Raw genomic sequence first — 23755 nt, forward strand, 5'->3', positions numbered from 1 at the left:
TTAGTGAAAAAAGGTGAAATATTTCAGGTCCAATAAATCATCATTTTCCAGTGAGACTGTGCTTTCTCAGGAAAACATCAAAGTAGCAATACACATGGATGCATACTCTATTACATTCATCCTGACAGGCACTAAAACTAACATCTTAGCAGTTTTTGCACAGCAGTTCTTGCTAGTCGAGCTCCGCGTGCAGGGGCTGCGCAGAGCCCTGCCAGGGCAGCGCAGGGCAGGAGGCCATGTGCTGGGCTGAGCTGTGACACCGCAGTGAGCCATGCCACCGGGCAGGGCCGACCCAACAGAAACGTGTCTCGGCCCGGACCCCACTGGGGATGAGGTTCACAAAACCGCCAGCACGATCCTCTCGTGGAGAGCCTGGTGGCACCCTGCCCTGGCGGGGCAACTCCACCCCCACCAACGGTGCAGAGAGCTAAGCCAAATACTTCCCTACAAGCCCTCCATGTCTCACAATGCACTGAATATACTATTTCCAATATATACTATTCCCCACATTTACATTACTGTAGACCTGCTAGCTGAGTTTTGATTAACAACAAGAAATAGCAGAATTTCCAGCATTTTGGAATGGAATATATTCTAGTATTCATTGATCAGTAATTTTGTCAATTTTCTCTGCTTTGATGAAACACAAATTTTTGCATAGGGTTTTTAATTTTCATTCACGTTCATTCAGATTCCAACCAAGAAACCGTAAGCAAAAATAATCATTTTCATTTCCAGCTTTTCTGACAATCAGGCATGCAAATTACCTGAATAGTACTGACAGAAACCTTTTAAAAAGTATCAGGAAATACCTATTGCTTTTCTGATGTATAATATTCACTTCTAAGTAAATTTCTCTCTTAGGATCTTCCTTATCACTGTTTCTAGTTTGCCTGGAATCAGTTGCAGCTACTGGAGAAAAAGTCTCTACCCTTAACGTAAGATTTTAGTCTGATCAACCAGAAAAACACATCATTTCAACTTCAACTGTCTACTCATTTTCCAAAGTCTCCATACAGAAACCTGGTTTACACTTATATTTGATATGCAAGCACAGAAAAAGTGTCATTACTAACTAAATTGACCTCACATAAACATTAATATGTATTTTTGAAATGAGAGGTCCACCAAATACGAAGCAAATGCCACAGAAAAGTTAATGAAAGTTCATATGAATTTTTCATCAAATGGGTTTTCACTACGTGGACTCCTTATTTATGCTTACTGCTCATCAACGTTGCAGTTGATTATTTACCAAAAGAACTTGTGAAATGCAAACTATTAATTAGTACAGCATTGTCTGTATCTCTGTCTCAAACAATTCTAATAATTACTCCCTATCTGCAAGAAGAAACTATACGATATAAGTCATGTGCCATAAATCAGTTTGAATACCAAAATCTCTCAGTTAACTGTCTGTGGTACCCTGAAGACAAAGAGTTATTTGCTAAAATAACTCAGCACATAAAATGAATAACCTTGTTGGAAAAATCATCACCTGCGGAAAGAAAATTGAAGAGCATAGCAAGAAACTTAGCTATTTGAATGAACCATTCCCCTGCTGTCGTTAAGGAATATTATGGTCTCTGCTTTAATTGAAAGAAGAGGTTTGAGCTATTGCTCTAATCAGATAGAGCCAGTGGGGTAGCTGGAGCATGTACCTCAAGGCAGACCAGCGATGGGACATCACGGGGGCCTACCAAGGACAGCCACGCACGAGAAGGAACCATGTGTCAGCCGTGAAACACACTCGGCTGTCCTCTTCTGCGTGCAGCTGCAGGAGTCATTACTTGAAAGGGTGCATCTGATTTCCTGTTCTCAGCCCTGGCTGCCCACAGTGGGCCTGACATGAATTGAAAAGCCAAGCGCTGCATGTCACCCACCTGTCATCCATCATAAACTTTCTCACTTCCAGCTCTGCAGGAATGCATTCCCCTGCCCAGGCACGGGAATATCTCTCTTCTGCTACTACCACTGGCATTTCAAATAAGATCTGCTGGAAGAGAAAGCTATCGTGGCCAGAAAAAGACAGACATTTAGTACAGCCTGTCAGGAGGCAGCATCCACAGAACATGGCCTTCACATCGAGGCAGTGCCCTTATCCAGTTACTGCTCTGCAGGCTCCTGCTTCTGAAGTGTTTGTACGTGCTGCCAAAGAAGGGTATTCTTAAATAGCGTGATGAATTCAACTACTGATGGAACAGTTATGGAGACTTCCCATGACAGAATGGAAAAGTCACAGTATCATGCAGTAACTTTTCTGAGTCAGACTGTCCTAGGCAGCCATGCTACTCAAATATTCCTAAAAAGGCTGGCATGCAAAGCCCTCTAGTGTGCAGTGTTACTTCTACCAAAATGAAAAATTCTGAAAAATGCCAAAGGTGAAGCAGAAGGCATTTTTTGCAAGGGGATCTTCTGTCTTAGTCTATGTTTGACCTACAGTGCATACCAGGGGGCAGACCCAAACTTTCACCGAACAAATTGCTCATAAAGGAACCTTTAACTTCCCAAAGAGACCAGAAAAGCATCTGCAGAGAATTCATTAATGAGCACTTGAAGGAAGTGAAACCACCTTAAATTCTGAGAATATGACGATGGATGTGCTGACTAAAAGGGTTAGCTTAAGTTTCAGCTGAAACGTACTATTTAAATAGATTCAGACTAGTACAGAGGGGATAAAATAGACTCTGAATTAAAACGGGGGGTGGGGGATATTACCATAATACCCAGTAGTATCACATATATGTCCAAGGGACATCTGAGTCTTCTCAGAATGCTTTCTATATTAATAGCCAAGCTTTCAGACAGGGCCTGAACTCTGAAACATAAAGGCAACCTACTCAAAAGGAGAGTTTGTGTTTGCTCAGTGGATCCTTAGGAATAATCAGGATATTACCTCAGTACCAGAGCTCCTAGACAGATAATTGTATGCTCCTTGTGAATTTGAGCCTTCATTTTCTCCCCTACATTAGGATACCAGACGTCCTGGAGTTGCTGTTTGTCATACTCATTCTCAGCACCAGCTGCCACTCCAGAGAGGTGGACAGAGGCCGTGACAGGCCCTGAACTGAGCATTAATGACAAGAGAGCCATTTCGGCAAACAGGTTATCCAGAAGACATAAAAACTCTCCTTATAAAGTAGATCCATATTGACACCAGCATGCTTTAATGAAGATTTAACTTTTTAAGTTAATAATGCTTTCCACAAGGGTTCTTTTTAAGGTATCAGTTACAGTGAAATTAATTGCAATTTAAGTGTGCAGTATTGCCCTCAGCTTTCTCAACTAATCATTTCACTACAGCAACACGTGAGATCCCCAATGTACCACTGCAACAAGAAGAAATTACTTTTTGAATACATTTTCAAAAACTATAGTCCGTACTAGCTGACATTAACCAACTGCCTTTTTCTTCGTAATTTTGTGGATAAAAGATAGACTTAAGTGATCACAGTAACAGAATCATTCTCTATGCCTTACACTTTCCAGCTGTAAAAGGCTCACATAATAGGCCAAACAAAATAATGCAAAATAATTAAATCTCACTCATTTTCCTACAAACAATTCAAAGCCCAAGAAACTACATGTAATACAAAAACTATCGGAATCAAAAGATTTATATAAATCCAAAAAACTGTATAAAACACAGCTTAGCTATTAAAAAGCAGCTTCAAAACTATTTTACTTAGCTATTTCCTACACATTCACAGCAGCTTCTACACAACAATGTATAAGAGAGAAATGTACAGGAAAGCAAAATTTCATGTTATAATAAAATCTTTTCACTGATAATGATGCTGCACCATGGGATAACATTGATTGCCTCGTTATCAAAGAGCAATTTTGGAAATATCTCACCACCTTCCCGCCCAAAATATTACTTTAATCTCGCATCTAGCAAACTGTGATGTCAACTTCTCTATTGCAATTAACTGTTTCATTTTTGATGTACATGCTGACAGCTCCTAAAAGCTAATGGAACGGCATTTATGTGTAATTTAAAGTCTGATTATTTGAGTGTTAAAGTTACTTCACGGTGCTTTATACTGCAAACGGAAAATTTAGAAAGAAAATTAATCAGCTTTGCTACATTAAATGAGCTTCTCAATCTCAAAGTCAGGTCCAAAGTTTGCTAATATTAACACAGGATTTTAAAACGGTGTCACCTCAGAATAATTTCAGGAATGATCATTTTATATATGGTAAAACCTGAGAATAAGGGATAAAGGAACTTTATGTGTCTTCACACTTTTCAAAAGATAAGGAACTGAATCAATAAATGAGCTCTCCGAGCAAGATAACTTTCTACATTGTGCTTGGAATTGATTGAAAATTTCACATGAATCATTCTTCCATCAAAAAACAGGTTTTATTTTAAATCAGCATTTTCCATATGAAGGTACTGATTAAAGCATATTTTGTGTTAGGGAAAGTCAAAACATTGTATTTTGGTTTGTCAAGTTGGAACATATGATTTCATCATATAATAAACTTTGATCTGGCTCAGCTACGGAGTTGCTTCCTATGGCTACTCTCCCCCATGGCCACGCTCTCAGCCAAACTGTTTTCAGTGACGCACAATGGGCCATCTTCGCTACTGAATCTTCTTTTCTGATTAACTATGGTAGCTCATGTGGATGGTGGTTTTAATGTCAGTTTTAAGAACTTGCAATTTTTTTGTTTTTTGAAGGATTTCCTTCCTCTAGAAGGAAAGTCCATTTGCACTTCCTTGTATGTTCTTTCTGATTAATCTGATTCTGTTGCTATTTAAACAGTTTTCATATTTTATTACACTTTCTAGGTTACAGAAGATGAAGCATCTTATTCTACTTTTTTCATTGTTCTTGGCTCCAGCATTTGCCTATAAAGAATGTCAGAAAACAAAACAAAACTTTTCTTCTTCAAACAATACCAGTCATAAACGACTTAAGAGAGCCTGGATATGGAACCAAATGCATATCAAAGAAGAGATTGATACACCATTACCACATCACGTTGGAAAGGTAAATAACAGTCTTTTAGCAATGAATAGTTAGAAATGCAGACGGCCGAGACACTGCCACTGTCTTGGACAGTGCCACTTGTTTGCGTTTTAGGCAGAATAAAAGGAGAACGAGAAAATAGAAATGGGACTTAATTAACATGTTACATTCTTAAGAATGTGGAGATAGAATAAATCAAGAGTAATGTCAAAGGGATTCTTTGGAAGAATACGAATAAATAGAATACAAATAAATTTTGGAGAATGGCAAGTATGGACCATCCATAGTGAAGGAACAGTTGCATTGCATGCAGGTGTAAAGTAGGAAGGAAATCTGGATGCTGATGTATGTCAGTATTTTTCTGGTAGCTCAAGATTCTGTCTTTCAAAAATCTCGGAGATCAGCTAATCTGCATTTTACATTGGCTGTGGATTTGGCTGAAGTTTTTTAGTTTAAAAAACAGTTTTCAAACATGAACTTGTGTCAGCATCATGTTCATAAATTTTTGATTTAATGCTTCCTTTTACTGGAAAAGTTAGCATCAGGACGTAGCTCCTCAATTTATGTCCTTTAGCAGATAATCTAGTTTATATTTTATTCAGAATCAAAAGCAGTTCTGTTTAAAACGCTTATAATCAACCAACCTGAGTAGACTGACATGACAATTACAGCAAAACTCCCACACGATATTCAGGGCACTGTTTGCTCCACCAAGAAGCGCTACTGTGTATTTCCAGAAAACACTGTCTTCCCCAAAAAATCTGTCTTCCCCAAAAAATCCGTCCTTGTGCTTCAGTGCCACGGTTGCCCATTAAAATGTCATATATAGTTACTGAGCTTGTACCTCATTTCTAACAACAATAAAGCTCTGAAATGCTTAATGTATATTTGCAATTTCACGCTTCTGCATTTCATTAGAAATGGCAGATATAAATCTCTGCAGATTAAAAAAATGGGGAGTAATTTGAATAAGCGATGCCTTATTTGTGGACTTCTTTGTATATGTTGAAATTCAAGAATACTCAGATCAGAGTGGATATAAAAGCATAGCTTTCATATGATTACTTAAGCTAATATTTTATAGTCTGTGTCCATATGCATCACCTGAAGAATACACAGGTACTGTAATTAGTCAAAGGTTGCAAAGATATATCCTAATCCAGTTGGTGAAATCACTGAATTCCCAACTCCTCATTAGCACCACATGTTGGAAATGGCCATCCCCTTAAGTTCCACCAGGGAAAATTTCCCAACCCTTATCAATCAGTAAGAATCACATTAGCAAAAACTTAGTATTTAATATTTTAACTTAATCTGACTCAGTTTTACCGAATCAGATTCAGAAATGATCACACAGGCAGGTTGTCTGACAGATTAGAGGGGCAGTTACCTTCAACAGGATTGTCGTGGTGAATGGCTGTCATACGCATCCACAGACTGATGTCTAAAAGATCTAAAAGATCTGGGAAGGGAACTACAACTCTCTGCAGATTACCCAATGCATAGTATATTTAAGGATTATATCGTCATTATTAATTATTTTATTTTGCACTGAATCTGCATCCTCAAACTACACATCTGTCCTCAGTGCAAGTCTAACAGAAAGTATCATTCATCATGACCTTTCATGTACGTTAATTTGTGTTTTATGAACATTAGAAGTATTATATAAATTTCAGAGATACAGTTCTAACGTTACAGACTCTTGAAACTGGCTGTTGGCTATCTACATCTACAACAAAGCTTTCAATTTGTTTTGTTCTTTTACTCATCAAGCTGTCCAACTGTAATGAAAATACAGATGTTAAGTAAAATATAATGAAAGTGTAGTGGTTTTTACATATGCAAAAATAAGTAGTGGGTTTAAAACTGGCCTATCTTTACTCCTACTGGAATACTGGAATTACTGTCAGTTTTCCCACTGCTTTCAAAGAATGAAGTGTGCTCTGGTTCTGAAAATTCCATCTTTGGTGTACTTGGAGTATTTGTTTGTTTGCTGGTTTGCTTGCTTTAAAAAACACAGTTTATATCTCTCAGCTTGGATACAAACTAAAAAGGCTATGCTTAGGAAATGTCCTACACAATCGAACAACTTTGTTTCACAAAGTGAAAGGAATTAATTGTTAAAAAAAAGTAATGAGCATTGACCTGCTTGCAAACTCATTTTCTCCAAAGCAGCACTCATAAAATCCTATGATTAACTGCATATCACCTAGACACAGTTCTCCCAATCTAGTCTTTCAAATTGAACTAGTTTGACACTTTCCAGATAAAAGCAGTTTTACTTTTTTCTCCCATGTACAACAAAATCGGCATCTGTCAAGGCTGTCTTGGTAAAGTCAAACAGACCTTTCTGGATCAGTGCTGTTTACTGGCAGAAAGCACAAGAGAGACAAAGGAGGCCATAGGGTACTCTCAGCTAACATAGGGTATCTCTGTTTCTTTTCAGACCAATTCAGTAGGAGATTGAGGAGAATACTTCTGTTCCTGGAGCTGTCCCAAATAAGAGCAATTCACTTTGTACTCTGCTCTGTGGTCTTTCAGCAGGGGAATGCTTCTGATTGATTACTTTTGCAACGTCTCTGTTTAGTGCATTGCATTTGCAGGACTGAACACTTGATGAACCCTTTAAAAAGGCCACAGCAGCAGCATGGCAGAATTGAGTGACAGCTGCAGGAATATGCTGATACTTGTTGATTCTATCTTTCATGACCTTGGATGCTTTCCTTTGTAGGTTAATCCTCAGTTTTAGCAAAGGCAGTCTTCAAAGTTTGCCTCTTTTACACTGAAAATAAGTACATACAAATTGAGAAAGAAGGCACAGACTATACTCTCATGTTTGGGACGAGGGTGGAGTTATTTCTTATGTTACATATCCAGAGCTGTAAGCTGTTCTTCAGCAGCCCCAGCAACCAAAAGCATGATTAAGTAGGCGGAATGAGGGAAGAAAATCTTAAAGACACATTTCAAAATAGAAAGCCTAAATGAAAGTATATTCAACAGTAAATGACAACTACGGGATAAATCAAATCCTGAACAACAAAACAGCTGCAATTTATGATAACATCAATAACAAAAGACTAGAAATTCTTGGTCAAACCCAGCAATTATTGATAAATAGCCTGCTGAAATAAGAATGCTAATATAATGCACAGAAAATTGTAGTTCCAACCTGCTACCAGTGTACTGAGATGGGTGAAAACACAGAAATGGAAGAATCATCAGATTACCTCTAGATTAAATAAAATAATGTGCAAGACCATTTGGAAATGGATTAAATTACATTTAAAAACTGATTAATGTTTATTCTTTTTACCCCAACCCTTTGCTCATTGCATACAATCTTAAAATTTAAACCCTAGGAGGTGAAAATTCAATCATCTTATTGTCATAAGGATAAGCCTAAAAGACTGATCATAAATGTGACTACATGTGACTACTCACAAGCAAGCTGTCAGCTATGGCAGGAGTTGTGCTAAATGCTAAGTAATACATAATAATGCTGAATAATGTCAATAGCTGTGAATATGGATACGATACCTTAATTCAGTGAAACCTAGGCAGACTCTCTGCTATGTTCAGAAGGTTACCTACAAACAAGAATAGTTCCAACACAACAGGGCGGCTGTTGAATGTCATAATGAGGTTAAAGATTTGTATCTGTAACCGCATGAACAAGTTGTATCTTTAGGAACTGTGAGATAGAATCAAAAAATAATAATTCTTGGTAATATAAGCAAGCAAGTTTCAGTCTAGATCCAAGTTTCATCCTACAGGCCTAGATATAGGATGTAGTGAAGTAGTTACTGTGGTGCTGTTTGTTCAACAATACTACAGCAGCCATCAAAATTCTTGATGACTATTCTGGTCTCACACTGAACCTGACAGAGGTCATGACTATGTGTATCATCTGGTAAAAACTGTTTTGCACCCAGAGGCCTAAGCTCACTTTTATCTCTTTGAATTATGCCTTCTAGATCACGTCGAGTATAAGCAACGACAATGCTAAGTATATTCTTGAGGGTGAATACGCCAACATCATCTTCAAAGTGAAAGAAGACACTGGTGATGTATATGCATTTGAGAGGCTAGATAGAGAAAAAAAAGCAGAGTATGAGCTGACAGCTCTCATTATTGACAGAAGAAACAACCAATCACTGGAACCACCATCTAAATTTGTTATCAAGGTTTATGACATTAATGACAACGTCCCCGTGTTCGTACAAAAGGTATTCAATGGATCTGTCCCAGAAATGTCACCAGTAGGTATGTTCTTCACTCAATCATTTCCCTTCATGTCTCTGATTAAAGAGCAGAATTTGTGCTAAACATACTGTTGGATAATCCTTTTCTAGGAACCTCCGTCACCAAAGTGACAGCAGTAGATGCTGATGACCCAACAGTTACAGGTCACGCCACAGTTACCTACCAAGTCATTAAAGGAGATGAGTATTTCACGGTCGATGACTCTGGTAGGTCAGATACGCAAATGTCAAACTTCTACCTTATGCTTTTAAGAAAATATAGTTTTAAGCCTTTTTCTTTCTGGACAAGGTGGAGAATAAATTACAAAATCAATTACTGATTGTAATTTAGAAAGATTTTTCATTCATATTGGCACAGTGCCACTGTCTGCATCTGGAAATGCAGGATATTGGGTGCCATGAACTAAATGAGAAGATAAAAAGTCCTTTTTTCCCACTGAGGAAGAGACTACCTAGGAGCTAATTTAAGTTTATGTTTTCAGTTTGGCATGGATATCATTCCCGTGACCAAACAGGGAAAGGTGAATACATAAATTCAGAAACTGCATTGCTCAAGAGGAACGGACAGAAGTGCTATAGCAAGAGGTAGCTGATGATTCCACCTCTAAAGAATTCCCTACAGCTCTGCAGCTCTGGAATTAGGAGGGCTAGGTTACCAGCTTCCCAAATTAGTTGAAACCTGGAGTAGATCATTACATACAAACTGAATGCACTGCAGTGCATTCTATTGGTTTGATTTTGATTTTGAAATGTGGTTTCCAGTTTTGTTACCAATAATTTAATACTTTTTTCCCCTAAACTTTCTTCTTTAAGCTTGTTTTCTTTAAGCTTAAAAATAACGTCAATATCTCTTGTAAGCAGAAAGCATATTGGTTCTCTGGAGCAACTAGCTCAGACAAACCAGTGGTCAGACAAACTCTCTAAGTGCGATAGGGACCAAGGTCAGGTATTGTTAAAATTGACCCAGCTTGCAAGCAGCAAAGATGAGTGAGTTTCAAGGAATGTATTGAACAAAATCTCTCAAATATACCATCATAAAGAAAGATTTCTAACATTTCTCGCATTAGAAAAACACCACTGTAAAAATGCTAATTAAAGCCAAATGTGTGACATAAGGCAAAAATTAGCTTGTCAAAATTAAGAGATGTCAGACATGCTACAAAATCTAATCATATTCAATGTTATTTTGTTAAAGGTGTGATTTTTACAACCAGGGCTGATTTAGACAGAGAGAATCAATCAACATATGAAATTATTGTTAAAGCAAAAGATGCTCCAGGCTCTTCTGGGGATTCAAGCACTGCCACAGTCATTATCACTTTAACTGACATCAATGACAACTTTCCAGTGTTCAAACACCGTAAGTATACCAGCATATCACCGCAGTATATCAGTTGGAAAGCAAGGGTTGGCATGATTAAAACAAATTTATGTCAGAATTCATCACAATATAATATTTCTTTAAAATGGCCAAAAGAATCTCACATATTAAGAGGGTTTTCTGTATTTCAGCCCTAGCTACATTTCCCAGCTGATGCACACCTTGAACAGGAAAAGACCGATATTAACTTCATCACTTTGTACAAAATCTTGACAACATTGAGAATTAATTAGACTTTTATAAAAAATACATCAAAAGAACTGTCTGTAGAGACAGATAACTCTGAATTCTCAAGGAAATATTGTTCAGTATGTCTAAAAACTAAGAACAATTTTAACTAAGTTCTGCCTTTCATGTGCACACTCTCCTTTTTGTTGTTTTTCTTTTCTTTAACAGCATCGTTTCACTTTAAAGTTCCCGAAAACGTTTCAGTAGGAGGAGAAGTTGGCAGAGTCAAAGTGGAAGATGTTGATGAACCACAGCATAGAAATACGAAATATAGTTTTGTCAGAGGAGATTACAGGGACACCTTTGAAATTGTAGCAAATCCATTCACAAATGAAGGAATCATTAGGCCAAAGAAGGTACTTTTCCTAGTAACAGACAAAGACGACCATCTTATTTTTCCATTTGTAACAAGAGTGATTCCGGATGGGACTAGGAGTAGGAAAAAATGAAAATGCGTGGAAGACGCAACATGAGATGTGCTTATCCAGAAAAGCCTAAACTGTAAGCTCTGTGATGAGAACAGCTGGCAATGTATTAGCCCGTTTCGACCACCAGTACTGGGAAAACCTTGAATTAGCGCAAAGAGCTCAATGCAGACCAAGTCAGATGTTCAGGTTACGTACGTCAGGCTCCTCTCAAGCTTCAGATATTCACACACTTTAAAAAGTCAGTGATTTTAACAGTTTAACCTACCAACCAAGGCAGAGAATCTTTCTCTTCTGCAGTCAAAGTGAAAACAAAGCAGAAAACATGAACAAGTCCAACTGAACACTCTTCTAATAGCGCTCTTTAGAATTTGGCGCTTGGTCCAGTCCTAGCCAAGCCTTCTTACCGTCTTCAACGCATTTTCAGAGCTTTCCAAATACTTCCTGGTAGCTCTGTAAGAGGGCCCAGACTCTCCAAAGCCTTTATCATGGTTTGCTCTTTGTTTTTTAATTCTCAGACCAACTTAATTTGTACCAAGGGACACTCCTGCATTACACAGAGTGTTGCCAAGCCAAGAGTGCATCAATTTCATTGACTTACAGTAAAAAAAGGGGGTAAAATTATCTCCTGTAATACTCAGACTGACATGAATGTGCTTTTTACTTCCAAGTCTCCCTCTAGCTATTAAGACAAGCAAATGTCATCAAGAAGAGAAGACTTTAAGGAAGAAAAGCACCAAATATTACAAGACATCCAGTGAATTCTGGAGATGTGGTAATATTAGGTTTGAGCAGCCTTCCCTCACCAAATGCAGCCCTTCCCCTGATCCTTTCAGGACCCTGAGGAATGCTGGTTCTTTGCCGATTACACTGCCTGCAGCCTGCACCGCGAGGATGAGCGCTACGAGCCCCCCAGGCACTTTGGAATTTGTGCTGCTAAGAATTGTCTCATCTTTTAACACACAGCGTGCAAAGTTCACCCCAATGTTATGCAAGGGGCTGCACACGTACACCATAATTTTAAATATACAACCATTTGAGATAAAATTTCAACTGCTAGATAAGCACTATCATTTCCATTTATGGTGTCCATTCAAATAAAAAAACAGTCACTACTATTAACTACTGTATATTTCACAGTACATATATAATCTCAGACAATAGTGTATATGGACCCAGACTTTGAAATAAGAGCTAGCTGGGGTTTTTCTCACTGCCCTAGTCCCTGGCCTTCTTTCCATTACAGATGCCTTTTACGATCAGTCAATGAGAAAAACAAGGAAGTGGATGTTGTTTATCACTCCCTGTCCCAGCTCTTGGTCAGTGCAGCTAGGAAGTCTGCCTTGAATGACTGCAGAACAGAAAGCCTGGCCAGGAAGAGGAGAATCTGGCCCTCACCTTCGAGAAAAAGGAGCTTAAACACGTTTTGACGAGCTCTGGTGTAGCCTAGGCACAGAGATCACAGACTCTGACAGAAGCCTATCGCTACAGAACTGTTAAAATGAAAATTCTTTAAACTGAGAAGTTTTGCTGAACTTTGAATACTGAATAAATTTGTTCAAAACCAGAAGTTGCTCAAGCCACCTTACTTATGAAAGAGAGAAGTTCAGTGAGGAAGTGCTTTCCCAAGAATCTAGTTAAATTGAAATTTGCCATTATTTCCAAACAAAAATGCCAGCACAGAGCTTTAGTTTGCATAGATAGCCAGTGCAAAGTTTACTTAGACATCAACAAAGGAAGAATATCTGTTTATCTTTTTTCTAGCCCCTGGACTTCGAAAAAGTAGCAGAATACAGGTTTGACATTGAAGCAACAGATCCTACAGTTGATCTTCGCTATTTTAAATCTGGTGGTTCTAGGAGCATCTCAACAGTTACCATTGAAGTTACCGATGTTGATGAGCCTCCTGTCTTCACTAAACTGCCATATGATTTTAAAATAAGGGAAAATGATCTAGAAAAACGAACACTTGGCTCAGTTTGGGCACATGACCCTGATGCAGCTAAACGGAAAATCAGGTAATAGGACACTAGCTTTAGTAATTCCATGTGAAAATGGAGAATTTCTTAATGGTCCCAAGAATTTAATAAGTAACTAAGAGGCTTTTTCAGAAATCCCCAAGCCAAAAAAAATGCAGTTTGATTTTTCAGTCACTTCAACCATGGATGTATACTGCAAGCAACACATATGAACATAAGCTACATTTATCCATGTAATTACCACATAGAATCACTTATAAAACATTTGTGCATTTATGGGAAAATGTATAATTCTGGATATCTTTACGTGGCTATAATTTATTGTTGCCGTTTTTATTGTAATAACTTTCTCGAGTATGTGCTTTGAAAGGAAAACAGACTTCTTTACGAGCAAAGGACAATAATGTGGGACCTTTTCTGATGATATCTTACACTCTCACAGCTTGCATAATTTTAGGGGAATATTCTGGGAGAGTCTGGTCATCATATTAATGCAATTCGTCATACAACTCTTCTCTGGCCTTCTACTATAAGGAACTAAAGCAAAACACAGTATTATCACCCTTCTATTGACATATCTCTTTTCAAACAAAAAACAGATTCAGTCGCCGAAGAGCCAGTCCTAATGGAGACTATATTAGAATATCCGATACTGGAATTATTCAAATTCCTAAGCCTCTGGACAGAGAATTTAGTGCCTCATACAACATAACAGTAGCAGCCCAGGAGGTCCTTGAAGATGGTAAGTGATTCTCATTTTCTCTTTTGAAAGAAGTCAGAATATGACTTTATAGTAAGACTGTAGCATATCAAAAAGGAAAGCCTCAACCCGACAGCTTGTTTGCACTAAGCTACAAATGAAGCAGATGCTCACAGCCTTTGCACAACCATCTGCTATATCAAATAAATACCTAAAAAAGGTCCAAATAAAGTTTTCAGATTTGGCCCCTAGCTGCTATGAAAATGCATTCAGTGTATTAAAGAAATAAAAAGGGCACGGCGAGAGGAAGAACCCGGGGATGAATGGATAAGCCTGTGGTTAGAGCAGAGACATCCCCCCAGCCTCCTGCCCTCACACAGTTACAAATGTCCCTGCCGAGCATGGGGAACACCGGCACCTGCCCCGCAGCTCGCCTCCTGCTCCGCGCTCCAGCCGCCCAGGCACGGCTGGCATTGCCTTTATCCCTTCCTCTTACTCCAACATAGCAGTAAAAACTGAAGCCCAACTCCCATAGCAAAAACCTTCTGACGTTGTTCTGGGGTTTCCAGCTGCTGAGTGACAACTTCTACATCAGGGCCAGGCCCCACACTCGCCTCACTGTCACAGCCCTGCCCTCTGTGTCAGCAGCCTTAGTGCCAGAGGATAATCTTGGACACTACAGGTACAGAGTCTGAAGAATGAGGGAGCCATAAGCAAATAAAATTTTCCTCTCTTTTTCCTCACAGAGCCTTGATAATTTAGTCCAATATGAGAGTTGTTAGAAAAAACCTTGAATCTATCAAAAGAAAAGTCAGAATGAATGATGGAGCTAGGAACTCTCTTTATTCATCATGCAGGAGACACACAGATGGACACAAGCAAGGGGAAAAGGGAGCAACATACCACTGAGATTCCTGAAGTCTAAGTGACGGGTGTTGTTGTTTTACAGGCCATCTTTCTGACAGAGAATCACATGCCCAAGTTCATGTCATAGTTACTGATGTAAATGATAATGCTCCAGAACTTGTTTATCCCGAGGAACCCAGAGTATGTGAAAATGCTGCACCAGGAAAGGTGAGACAGAAAGAGGTTTTTTCCTTAATCCTGAATTATCTACTTGCAAGTCCAAGAAAAATATGTCTTTTATTAAAAAGTTAGTTTTCACAGCCAAACACCTGATCTGAAATTATTTTCAGCAATTTCCAAAATGTCAGAGGTCAGAAATCTCTCTTTAGGACTTTGCACTGTTAGGCTATAGACATTTATCCGGTTACACATATGGAACTGCATAGTTCCTCCCCTCCAGGCTTGTAAGCATGTGCGTGCATTAGCAATTGAACTGTGAAGTAAAGGCAATGCTTTCAAAGCAAAAATTAGCAATTCAGTTGCCACAATGCCACATGTAACATTACTGTAGTATTTATCAGAGTGTAATTATTTGCATACACAAGTAGTGTTAGCATTTGTGTTTTTAGATGTTTGGCCTCAGATATGCATATTTAGCCTATATATATAACGTTTGATTAATTTGCAATCACAGACTGGACTCTTTGAAGGAGTCTGTTAGAACACAAGATATTATCTCACCTTTAACTTCATGTTTAAACTACCTCTGGGATACAATCATACGCATCTTTTATGTATTATACATGTACTGAATACATGTACTGTTGAGGTTTTCAAAAGCAAGCAGGTAATTCAGGAGTGAAAGTCTCAATGACATTCAATGAGTGAAACTCATATCTCTATATAAGTTAAACACTTCAGAAGATATCCATCTTACGTATTTCAATGAACATTCATTATGTATGTCTTTTAGCATAAGACATTTTTTATTTTTTAATTACCAGAGACTTTGTCTTTTGTCTCTCACCTGACAGTGAAGTTAAATCACTATTTTAGGAGAAAGACAGTGCTCTTTTTGAAGAGTTATAAGGAAATTACTTTCCTTGGAAGAACTTGAAGAGCATCATGAAACATCTTTGTCCTGCCCTTTACTGAAAATGTTACACAGGATACACAGTGCAGCTATAACTTACATACAGTAAGCCTTTTTACCACTGGAGGCAATGTATACTGAAAATTATGACCTCTTCCATCTTTATAGGTAATCGTCAGGATTTCAGCTTCTGACAAGGATGAAATATCACCTAGAGGTTTCTTCAAGTACTCCCTGGCCACAGAAGATAGCAACTTCTCTTTGATTGAGAACTATGGTAGTGTATCCCTGCAGTGAATTTTCTCAGATAGCCGAAGCGAGACACTAGGACACAGGGGAGAAAAGCTATAGCAATAACCTGTGTTTGGTCCAGTTAAGCTGTTGTTATTTATAAAGACTTAACCTACTACAGAAATGTTGTTTGTTGCCACCCAAGTCTGACTGGCTTCCCTAAAGGCTTGCTCTGTCTCGGGGGAAGAAGTACCAACTGACTGATAATCTATAAGCAAAATCAGGTAGAGATTATCACTTAATTATATGTTGTTTCTTCTTCCAGATAACACAGCTAATATCACTGTCAAATATGGACAGTTTAATCGTGAACTTGCAAAAATCCACTACCTGCCTGTCATCATCTCAGACAATGGTGATCCTGACCTCAGCAGCACAAATACACTTGTCATCAGCGTCTGCAAGTGTAATGAAAAAGGCAACTTCACTTTTTGTGAGGAAAGAGCTAAACAAGTTGGAGTTAGTATTCAAGCACTGGTGGCAATTTTCATCTGCATCTTCACAATCATTGGTAAGCATCTGACTTTTGTAATGTTCTCTGACTTAAAACATGGGGCGTTTCTTGTTTTTTTCTTAACTAAGTCCACAAAAGCTTTGTGCCTATAAAGTGGTCATGAAAAAAGAAATATTATAACTATTTGCATCATTTCATTCGCTCTTTTCACCTGGCCTGTTAGTGTATTTTCAACTATTAAACTGTATTTGTTCTATTGGAAAGATTGAGTCATTGGAAAGGTTATTGCAGGTGTACATAATATACTCGATTCATTGTTACTAGGCTCACATGGAGCTGTAAAACAGGAAATCTGTGCCAGTGCAGCAACAACAGGACTCCTCTTCCCAAAGGCTAAACTAGTCCAGACACCCTTTAAACAGTCCAGTGAACATATTTACGTAAGCACATCTGTAAGAAATTAGTAGAGCACTTATTTGCTGTATTTGGAATCTACCAGAAGATGGACAACTTTTGAGGTTTTTGTTGTTTGAGAAAAGGTCCTCATCGCAAATATCACAAAAAGTAGCATTTGATGCCTGCCATGAAAAGATTTACCAATTCAAAGTAATAGTTGAGAGCTATTCAATGAACCTGTGGTGCTATTCATTTGAACTTGTAACTCTAGTTCAAGAGTCACAATTCCTGTACAGACAGAACTGCTTTGAGAACACACAAATCCTACAATGTCTAATAAATTTTCTCTCTCAAGAAAAAAAAACTTTCAGACTTGACGTATCTGAAATGCTACTTGTTTTACTCTGCTTCCTTACATCTCTATTTACACTTGCTGATATCTGTTTCCTTTGCAGTAATTGCATTGCTAATTCTTCTAAGAAAGAGACACAAGAAGGATTTGAGCGGTCTTGGGAGGAATGTGGCAGAGATTCATGAGCAGCTTGTCACTTACGATGAAGAAGGCGGTGGTGAAATGGATACCACAAGCTATGATGTGTCTGTACTCAACTCTGTCCGCAAGAATGGTATAAAGCCAGAAGTAGTGCCCTCTCCATATGCACAAATCCAAAAGTCTTCTGGAAACGTAACTTCTGGTGCTGGAGAAATGGAAATTATGATTGAAGTTAAGAAGGATGAAGCTGACAATGACAGAGATTTGCTGCCATATGACACACTTCACATTTATGGCTACGAAGGTGCTGAGTCCATTGCAGAGTCTCTCAGTTCTTTGGAATCAGGTTCCTCAGACTCAGATATCGATTACGACTTTCTAAATGACTGGGGACCAAGGTTTAAAATGTTAGCTGAGCTTTATGGGTCAGAACCAAATGAAGATTTTGTGTATTGAGTTCAAACTGGCTATTTTCTAATTAGCCAGTTTTCTCCCTCCTGATACAGACAGACATCAAGAGCCTTCCAATGGCCAAAGAAGGAGTCACAGCTTTTTACCCAAGTAGTACTAGGATTTCAGACAGATAGACAAGAAAAAATCCTGGCAGCAGTAAGGATAAAAAGAAACACACAAATTAAATACATTGACTTCCCCTAGTGTTGCTGTCCTTCCTAGCATTCTGTTCTTTCCCCAGAATTGCTGCTCGGGGACCTGCTTGAGTCTTCTAGGACATGACTCCTCTCCCCATCCACATGAACACTTATCCTTAAAAAGTGGCTCTGTCTCCAGTTTCTCCTTCATTCTTCTCCTCCTATATTCTTTTAATCAACATGCACTCAGGATTAGCATCCGTTGAAACAGAGAGGTTCCGTGGCATTAGGAAGGCATCTTTTGTATACCCTTCTGTATCTCAGGCCCACTGGTTTGCCTGGCCCTCTTGTAACATCTTACATTCATATTCCACGCTTACACTTACCTAGCAGAGGCAAGGAGGAACATATGGTCTATCACTTAATATTAGAAATTATTCCATCACCTTCAAAAAGAGGCATGATTTTTTCTTCTTTCTAATCTATTAATTATTCTTGCTTTATAGTCTTCTATAACAAATTAGAGTTGCTAAAGATAAAATTAGACAGGATTTTTAGATGCACAATCTGGTTTTATCTGTCATTTTTAACAGCCTGATAATAATTTCAGGCACCTTTCTGGAGTGCTAGAATTCCTCTAGCTATCAGCAAAATTGTTCTTTCTTTCTGTAAATAGGACCTCAGTGTTATTCAATGGCACATATCCTGCAGGGCAGGAAATCTGGAGATCAGAGGAATGTTAAGACTCCAATACTGTAGACTTCTCCAGATTGCAACATAGTTCTTTCTAGGTCACTAAAGAGGTTGAGTAAGTTTTCTATTCAACATTATTAAAGGAATTTTATTATTTCAGGGACAAACAAATGAAGGGCCTCATTACTGTGAAACTGTTTTGATTTTTTCTAAGCAGGTACTGTAAAACGGGTATTTTCCATCTAGGAAAATATTGTAGACTTCCAAACCAGAATGCCATACACCTATGCATTTGTATGCATGAAAAAACCACAAATGTAAGTAAGGTTTTGGAGCTGCACTAACTATGTCCCTGGCAAGCATGTGCTTAGTTTCTCACCTGATGAAGAGCCACACAGTGAAAAGAATGAAACTTCTCCTACGTGAAGTTACCCAGCCATATACATTTTGTAAAAAAGCAGGTGTCTTAGGACAATGGCCTGCCTCTGGCTCCTGGCAATGCAGCCTCCCATTGCCTTCAACAGGAACAGAACCCAACCACCCAGATACTCAGTTTTGCAGAATCTATGCTGGAGCTGTATGTATTAGTCTAGTTGATTTGATTATTTAAATTCGGTAGCTAACCAGATAACACTAAATCTTTTTCTTTTTTTCTAAACCAGAGTAGTGGAACCTCCCAAATTTGCTTTTCATTTATTCATGACATCTCTAATTTACACTCCCTTCCCAAAAAAGGCTTTCTCAGTAGGAAATAGCAATGCATTATAATATGGTCTCTCATTAGTCCTCCATTACTATAAAAAGCTGTCTAACACAATATTTAGCAGGACACTAATGCATACTATCATCAATAATTCAAATTACTCACATTTTCAAATATAAACTAAAGGAAAAATAAGTAGATTCCTGCCCATCAATCAAATCAGCTTTTGGATTAGACCCTTTATAAAAGAAGCACATGTTGGGATGACCATCTTAGTTTATTTTTAATGTGTTCATTCATTCCTATTTTGCTTACTCCAGTCAACTCTGTATGCTGCTGAGGTTCCACATATTAGTATGTTATAAAGAATTCTAACTAATAATACTTACAGTTTAAGATTTTCATCAGTAATTAAGATATTGGCAATCAACAGGTAAGGTTAGTTATGAAATTATTTAGTGCAGTAAATAAAGTACTTCAGTAAGCATCATCTCGATAGTATTACCTGTAATCACTATTTTTAAATCTGTTTTGTAAAGCTGTTTTAAGGAATACTGTATTGATTTCCACTGTATAAAGAGTTTGCACTGGATGTTTTCTTTTTATATTGCTGTACTGTATTTTTTGTAACTACATAAAAGTGAATTTCAAGTTTGGATGTCCTGTGTATTAGTGAGTTCCACAAAGACAATACCAGGCTTTGTGCTAGAGTGAATTCAACCACAAAAACACTGGAATCTACATTCAGATCAAACTGAAATCAGACACAAATTCATAAATGGACTTTCCGCAAAAGAAGTTTCGTCCTGCTCTTTGGAAAGCCGTCAGGAGGTAGGGAAGAGGAAAGCCCAGCAGTGCAGTCTGGCCTGAGCAGCTGCAGAGGTTGAACTCTCTGCCTTTGGATGCCAACTATTTGCCAGCCCTATAGGACATGTTCCATCCCTTGGCATGCGTTTGGTATTTTAGCAGGCAGGCACCACAGGGACTTGGAAGCACCATGTTCACTGACATCCTGCCCTTTGTCCTTACTGCAAACTTACTTTGCTCAAATGGAAAGGGACCCAGGCAGAAGCGGAAGTCCTAGAGCCTTGCGTCAGCATCAATTCCCATGCGTAGGGGCTACGCTGATGCCACTGCCACTGCGGTCAGTTCTCCGTATCACCGCAGGGGGAAACACCAAGCCCCAGCAGACCGGCCTACTACCTTCATCTTATTCTCCCACCTGCTGCTACAAATACAAGCAAGCAGAATTAAACTGTGCTATACAAAAAGCTCCAACTTTCTCATAATCCAGGAATTAGATCTAACACAAGAATAGTAGATATCTGTGACAGGGAAATAAAAAACGACCCCTAAATTTGCCATTTTAGATAGCATAGTTCTTTAGTATCTCCTTTCTCTACTAATAATGACTACCCCAATATACTCCCAAGATATTCTAGTGCTTTAACAAAAAACTATCAATTTTCCCCAGATATGGCACTTACTTATAAAGCTTCGAATAAAGCAAAAAAGTTCAATTTCTTAAGTGCTAATTGCCATGAGCAAACTCAGAATCAAATACACTTTAGCACAAGTTGTACGAAAAACACAATAGATGTGCTAATTATGATATAATGAAATGCATTTTTCCAAAGAAGGAATTTGATTAAACAGTTGTTGGTAACTTGTACCACAGATTTTCATAAAGGTTTTCGTTATTCATTTAATTAATATGCATTTTAATCTCTTATCCCTAAAAGTATATCATAAATTATTATTTTACTGCATTTAGGCAGAGAGGTCCATGCCATTTAATATAGGTTTTTTACTCCCACCCCATCAGAAATTTTTCCAAAATAATGACTTGTGATTGGAAGCCTTGATAAGTAACACAATAGCATGGAAAAGCTGTTTGAATATTAACACCTGGCACCCTGCCATACTTCCCAAATAAGTCAGGTGAGCTAAGTTCCCTTTATCAAAATGAATTTCCACTGTTCAGAGAAAAAAGAGTTACATCAGCTATTACGTCCAGCACCACTGATATGCCTTAGGAAGAACGTAATAGCAAAAATTGCCAGAATAGAAAGATTAATTATAAAAGAAAAAAAATGAACTGTTCTTGTTGAGTTCTTGTTTTCTTTCTTCAATTAGTGGATTCTTCCCTTTCTTCCCTTCAGTAACAAGGGGATCTTCAGAGGGGACCCGTTCACCTTTGTAATCAGACCTGCCCGGACATTGGTACCACCTTCCGGCCAGGCTGAATCGTAGCGAGCAAATTATGGAAAGCAGCACTGGCTTTTTGGAGCACAGAGCTTTAAGTATAGATCCACCTATAACTATTTCAAATCTTGTCACTCTTGACACTCCTACACATATGTCACTTGGAGGGGAAGTGCTCACAGTAGTAGTACAAACGCAGATATATTATTTTGCTAGAAATAATAGTTTTACTTAGTTCCATTATTTTTCAGGTGGACCTAGGACAGAAAAAAAGAAAAATTGCCGTATTTCCTGACCTATTTTCGTTTCATAATTTTTTATAACTATTTCAAATCTTGAGGAGCAAAAAATAAAGCTATTGTGGAATTACCTACACATGCATCCTGGAATGAAAGAAACCACCAAAGGCACATCTTTCCCATGTAAAGGAGTTACCACAGTTTTACTGTGGGACAAGTCATTAAATCTCACCAGGAACTCAGCAAATGTTGCAGAGATCAAAGTGCATAATTTAGACTAAATTTGGTCTGTAGAAAAAGCAAGACAGAAAACAAAACTGTAAGCAAAGATAGCCTTTTATTCTGCATCAGAAGCAGGAAAAGAAAACAACAACAGCAAAACTCTTTTGTGAGCAACAAGAACGCATGGTTTTTGCCTGACCTCTCTTAGCTTCCTGACTTTGTTCCTCCGTGACATGACAGAAAAGGGAAAAATAGCATTTCCTTCCACTTATCCCCAGCCAAGGGCTCACCTGCTTTCTCACCAGACTCTTAACTCATTCTAGTTAATCCCTTTGTCAATGCCACAATCAGTCATCAACCTCTGCAATTCTTTCATTCCCCATAAAAACAAGCCTTTACTGAAAGCCGCTGCTCCAAATGTAGTTAGCAAAACAAGCAGACCAAAGCAAGGCAGAGTTCACTAAGAAACACATCTAAAAAATAAGCCAATTAAGCATTACAGTTTTTTAGGAAGTCTGTGACAGTTGGGCTGTAAATGGTCCAAAGAGCCCTTCTGGGAGTCTCACTAACGCTCAGGGCCAGACGTCCAATGCCTGCTACAAACCAGGACATTCTCAGACCAGGCATCACACAAGGAGGCGTCATGTAGCTGTTTGCTACTCAGACCTGCAGAAAACCTCCATTGCAGATGTTTCTCGGGACAAGATTTAGCCATTTCAAAGTACTTCTACACAACTAAGGCAGTACAGAGAACCCAGAATACAGATGGACTATGAGTCCAAACCCCAAAATTTCAAAATGCCCTTTCTGAATAACTTTGTATGCTCCCCTCACCCCATTTAAAGAGTAAAGCTGAAGAACCTAAAAAACCTATAAAGAACCTGAAAAGCCAGATCTGACACAGCCACAGTTACTGCACACATGTTCCATGCCACACAAACTTAAAAGGCACCCTATGGCAATAGCGGAATAGCACACACAAATTTGGAATCAGTTAATGCTGTCACTACTGTGTTATTTAATAAACTGAAATAAGGCAAAACGCACACTCCAATGCATGTAGCACACACTGCCATGCCCGCATGTGAACACGGGGTGGCACTGGATGCCAGCACGACCTCATTCCCTCTCTCCCTCCAGTCCCCCCTTCCCCCCCCCCCCCCCCCCCCCCGTATATACTCACAGATCTGTTTTTCCTCGTGACTTCTCACAGTTATCTGTCCTGGCAGCTCACATGAATGTGTTATTCATGCTCAGTAAAATTAATGATTCCATAAAGTTAATTTAATCAGATTTATGTCTTAATACTGACTTCTACTTAGACCTGTCCATGTTGGAAAGGCTACTAAGCTTGGATTTTATGGGACATTTTTATTCTTTCAGACTTCGGTATCTGCGGAGGGGACAAAATGAATTGTTACGTTCTGTAAATAAAAAAGTAGTGATCTCATTCAAGCAGGAGTTTTGAAGGGCATAAAGGGCAAGGAAATAGCCTCGGGGAAAGGATGTGAGCTCCAGATGCCTGCTTTATTCAAAGGTCATCTTTCCCTGTCAGTCCAGATCACACTAC

General features: G+C 38.5%; 1 protein-coding gene across 2 annotated transcripts in view; it reads left to right on the forward strand.

Moving 5' to 3' along the window:
• CDH5 (cadherin 5) overlaps positions 1-20175 on the forward strand; it is a 34812-nt gene extending 14637 nt beyond the window's left edge. For both annotated transcript variants that reach the window (XM_009674716.2, XM_009674718.2), the window contains exons 2-12: positions 4802-5003; positions 8960-9248; positions 9338-9454; positions 10443-10607; positions 11025-11212; positions 13046-13299; positions 13860-14002; positions 14910-15034; positions 16068-16176; positions 16456-16701; positions 17496-20175. In XM_009674716.2, the coding sequence (XP_009673011.1) occupies positions 4812-5003; positions 8960-9248; positions 9338-9454; positions 10443-10607; positions 11025-11212; positions 13046-13299; positions 13860-14002; positions 14910-15034; positions 16068-16176; positions 16456-16701; positions 17496-17989 (2322 nt within the window). In that variant the 5' untranslated portion in view covers positions 4802-4811 and the 3' untranslated portion in view covers positions 17990-20175. The remainder of the gene's footprint in view (positions 1-4801; positions 5004-8959; positions 9249-9337; positions 9455-10442; positions 10608-11024; positions 11213-13045; positions 13300-13859; positions 14003-14909; positions 15035-16067; positions 16177-16455; positions 16702-17495) is intronic.
• Positions 20176-23755: the final 3580 nt, after the last annotated feature.

This window comes from Struthio camelus, chromosome 10 (assembly GCF_040807025.1).
Source record: "Struthio camelus isolate bStrCam1 chromosome 10, bStrCam1.hap1, whole genome shotgun sequence".
Lineage (NCBI taxonomy): Eukaryota > Metazoa > Chordata > Aves > Struthioniformes > Struthionidae > Struthio > Struthio camelus.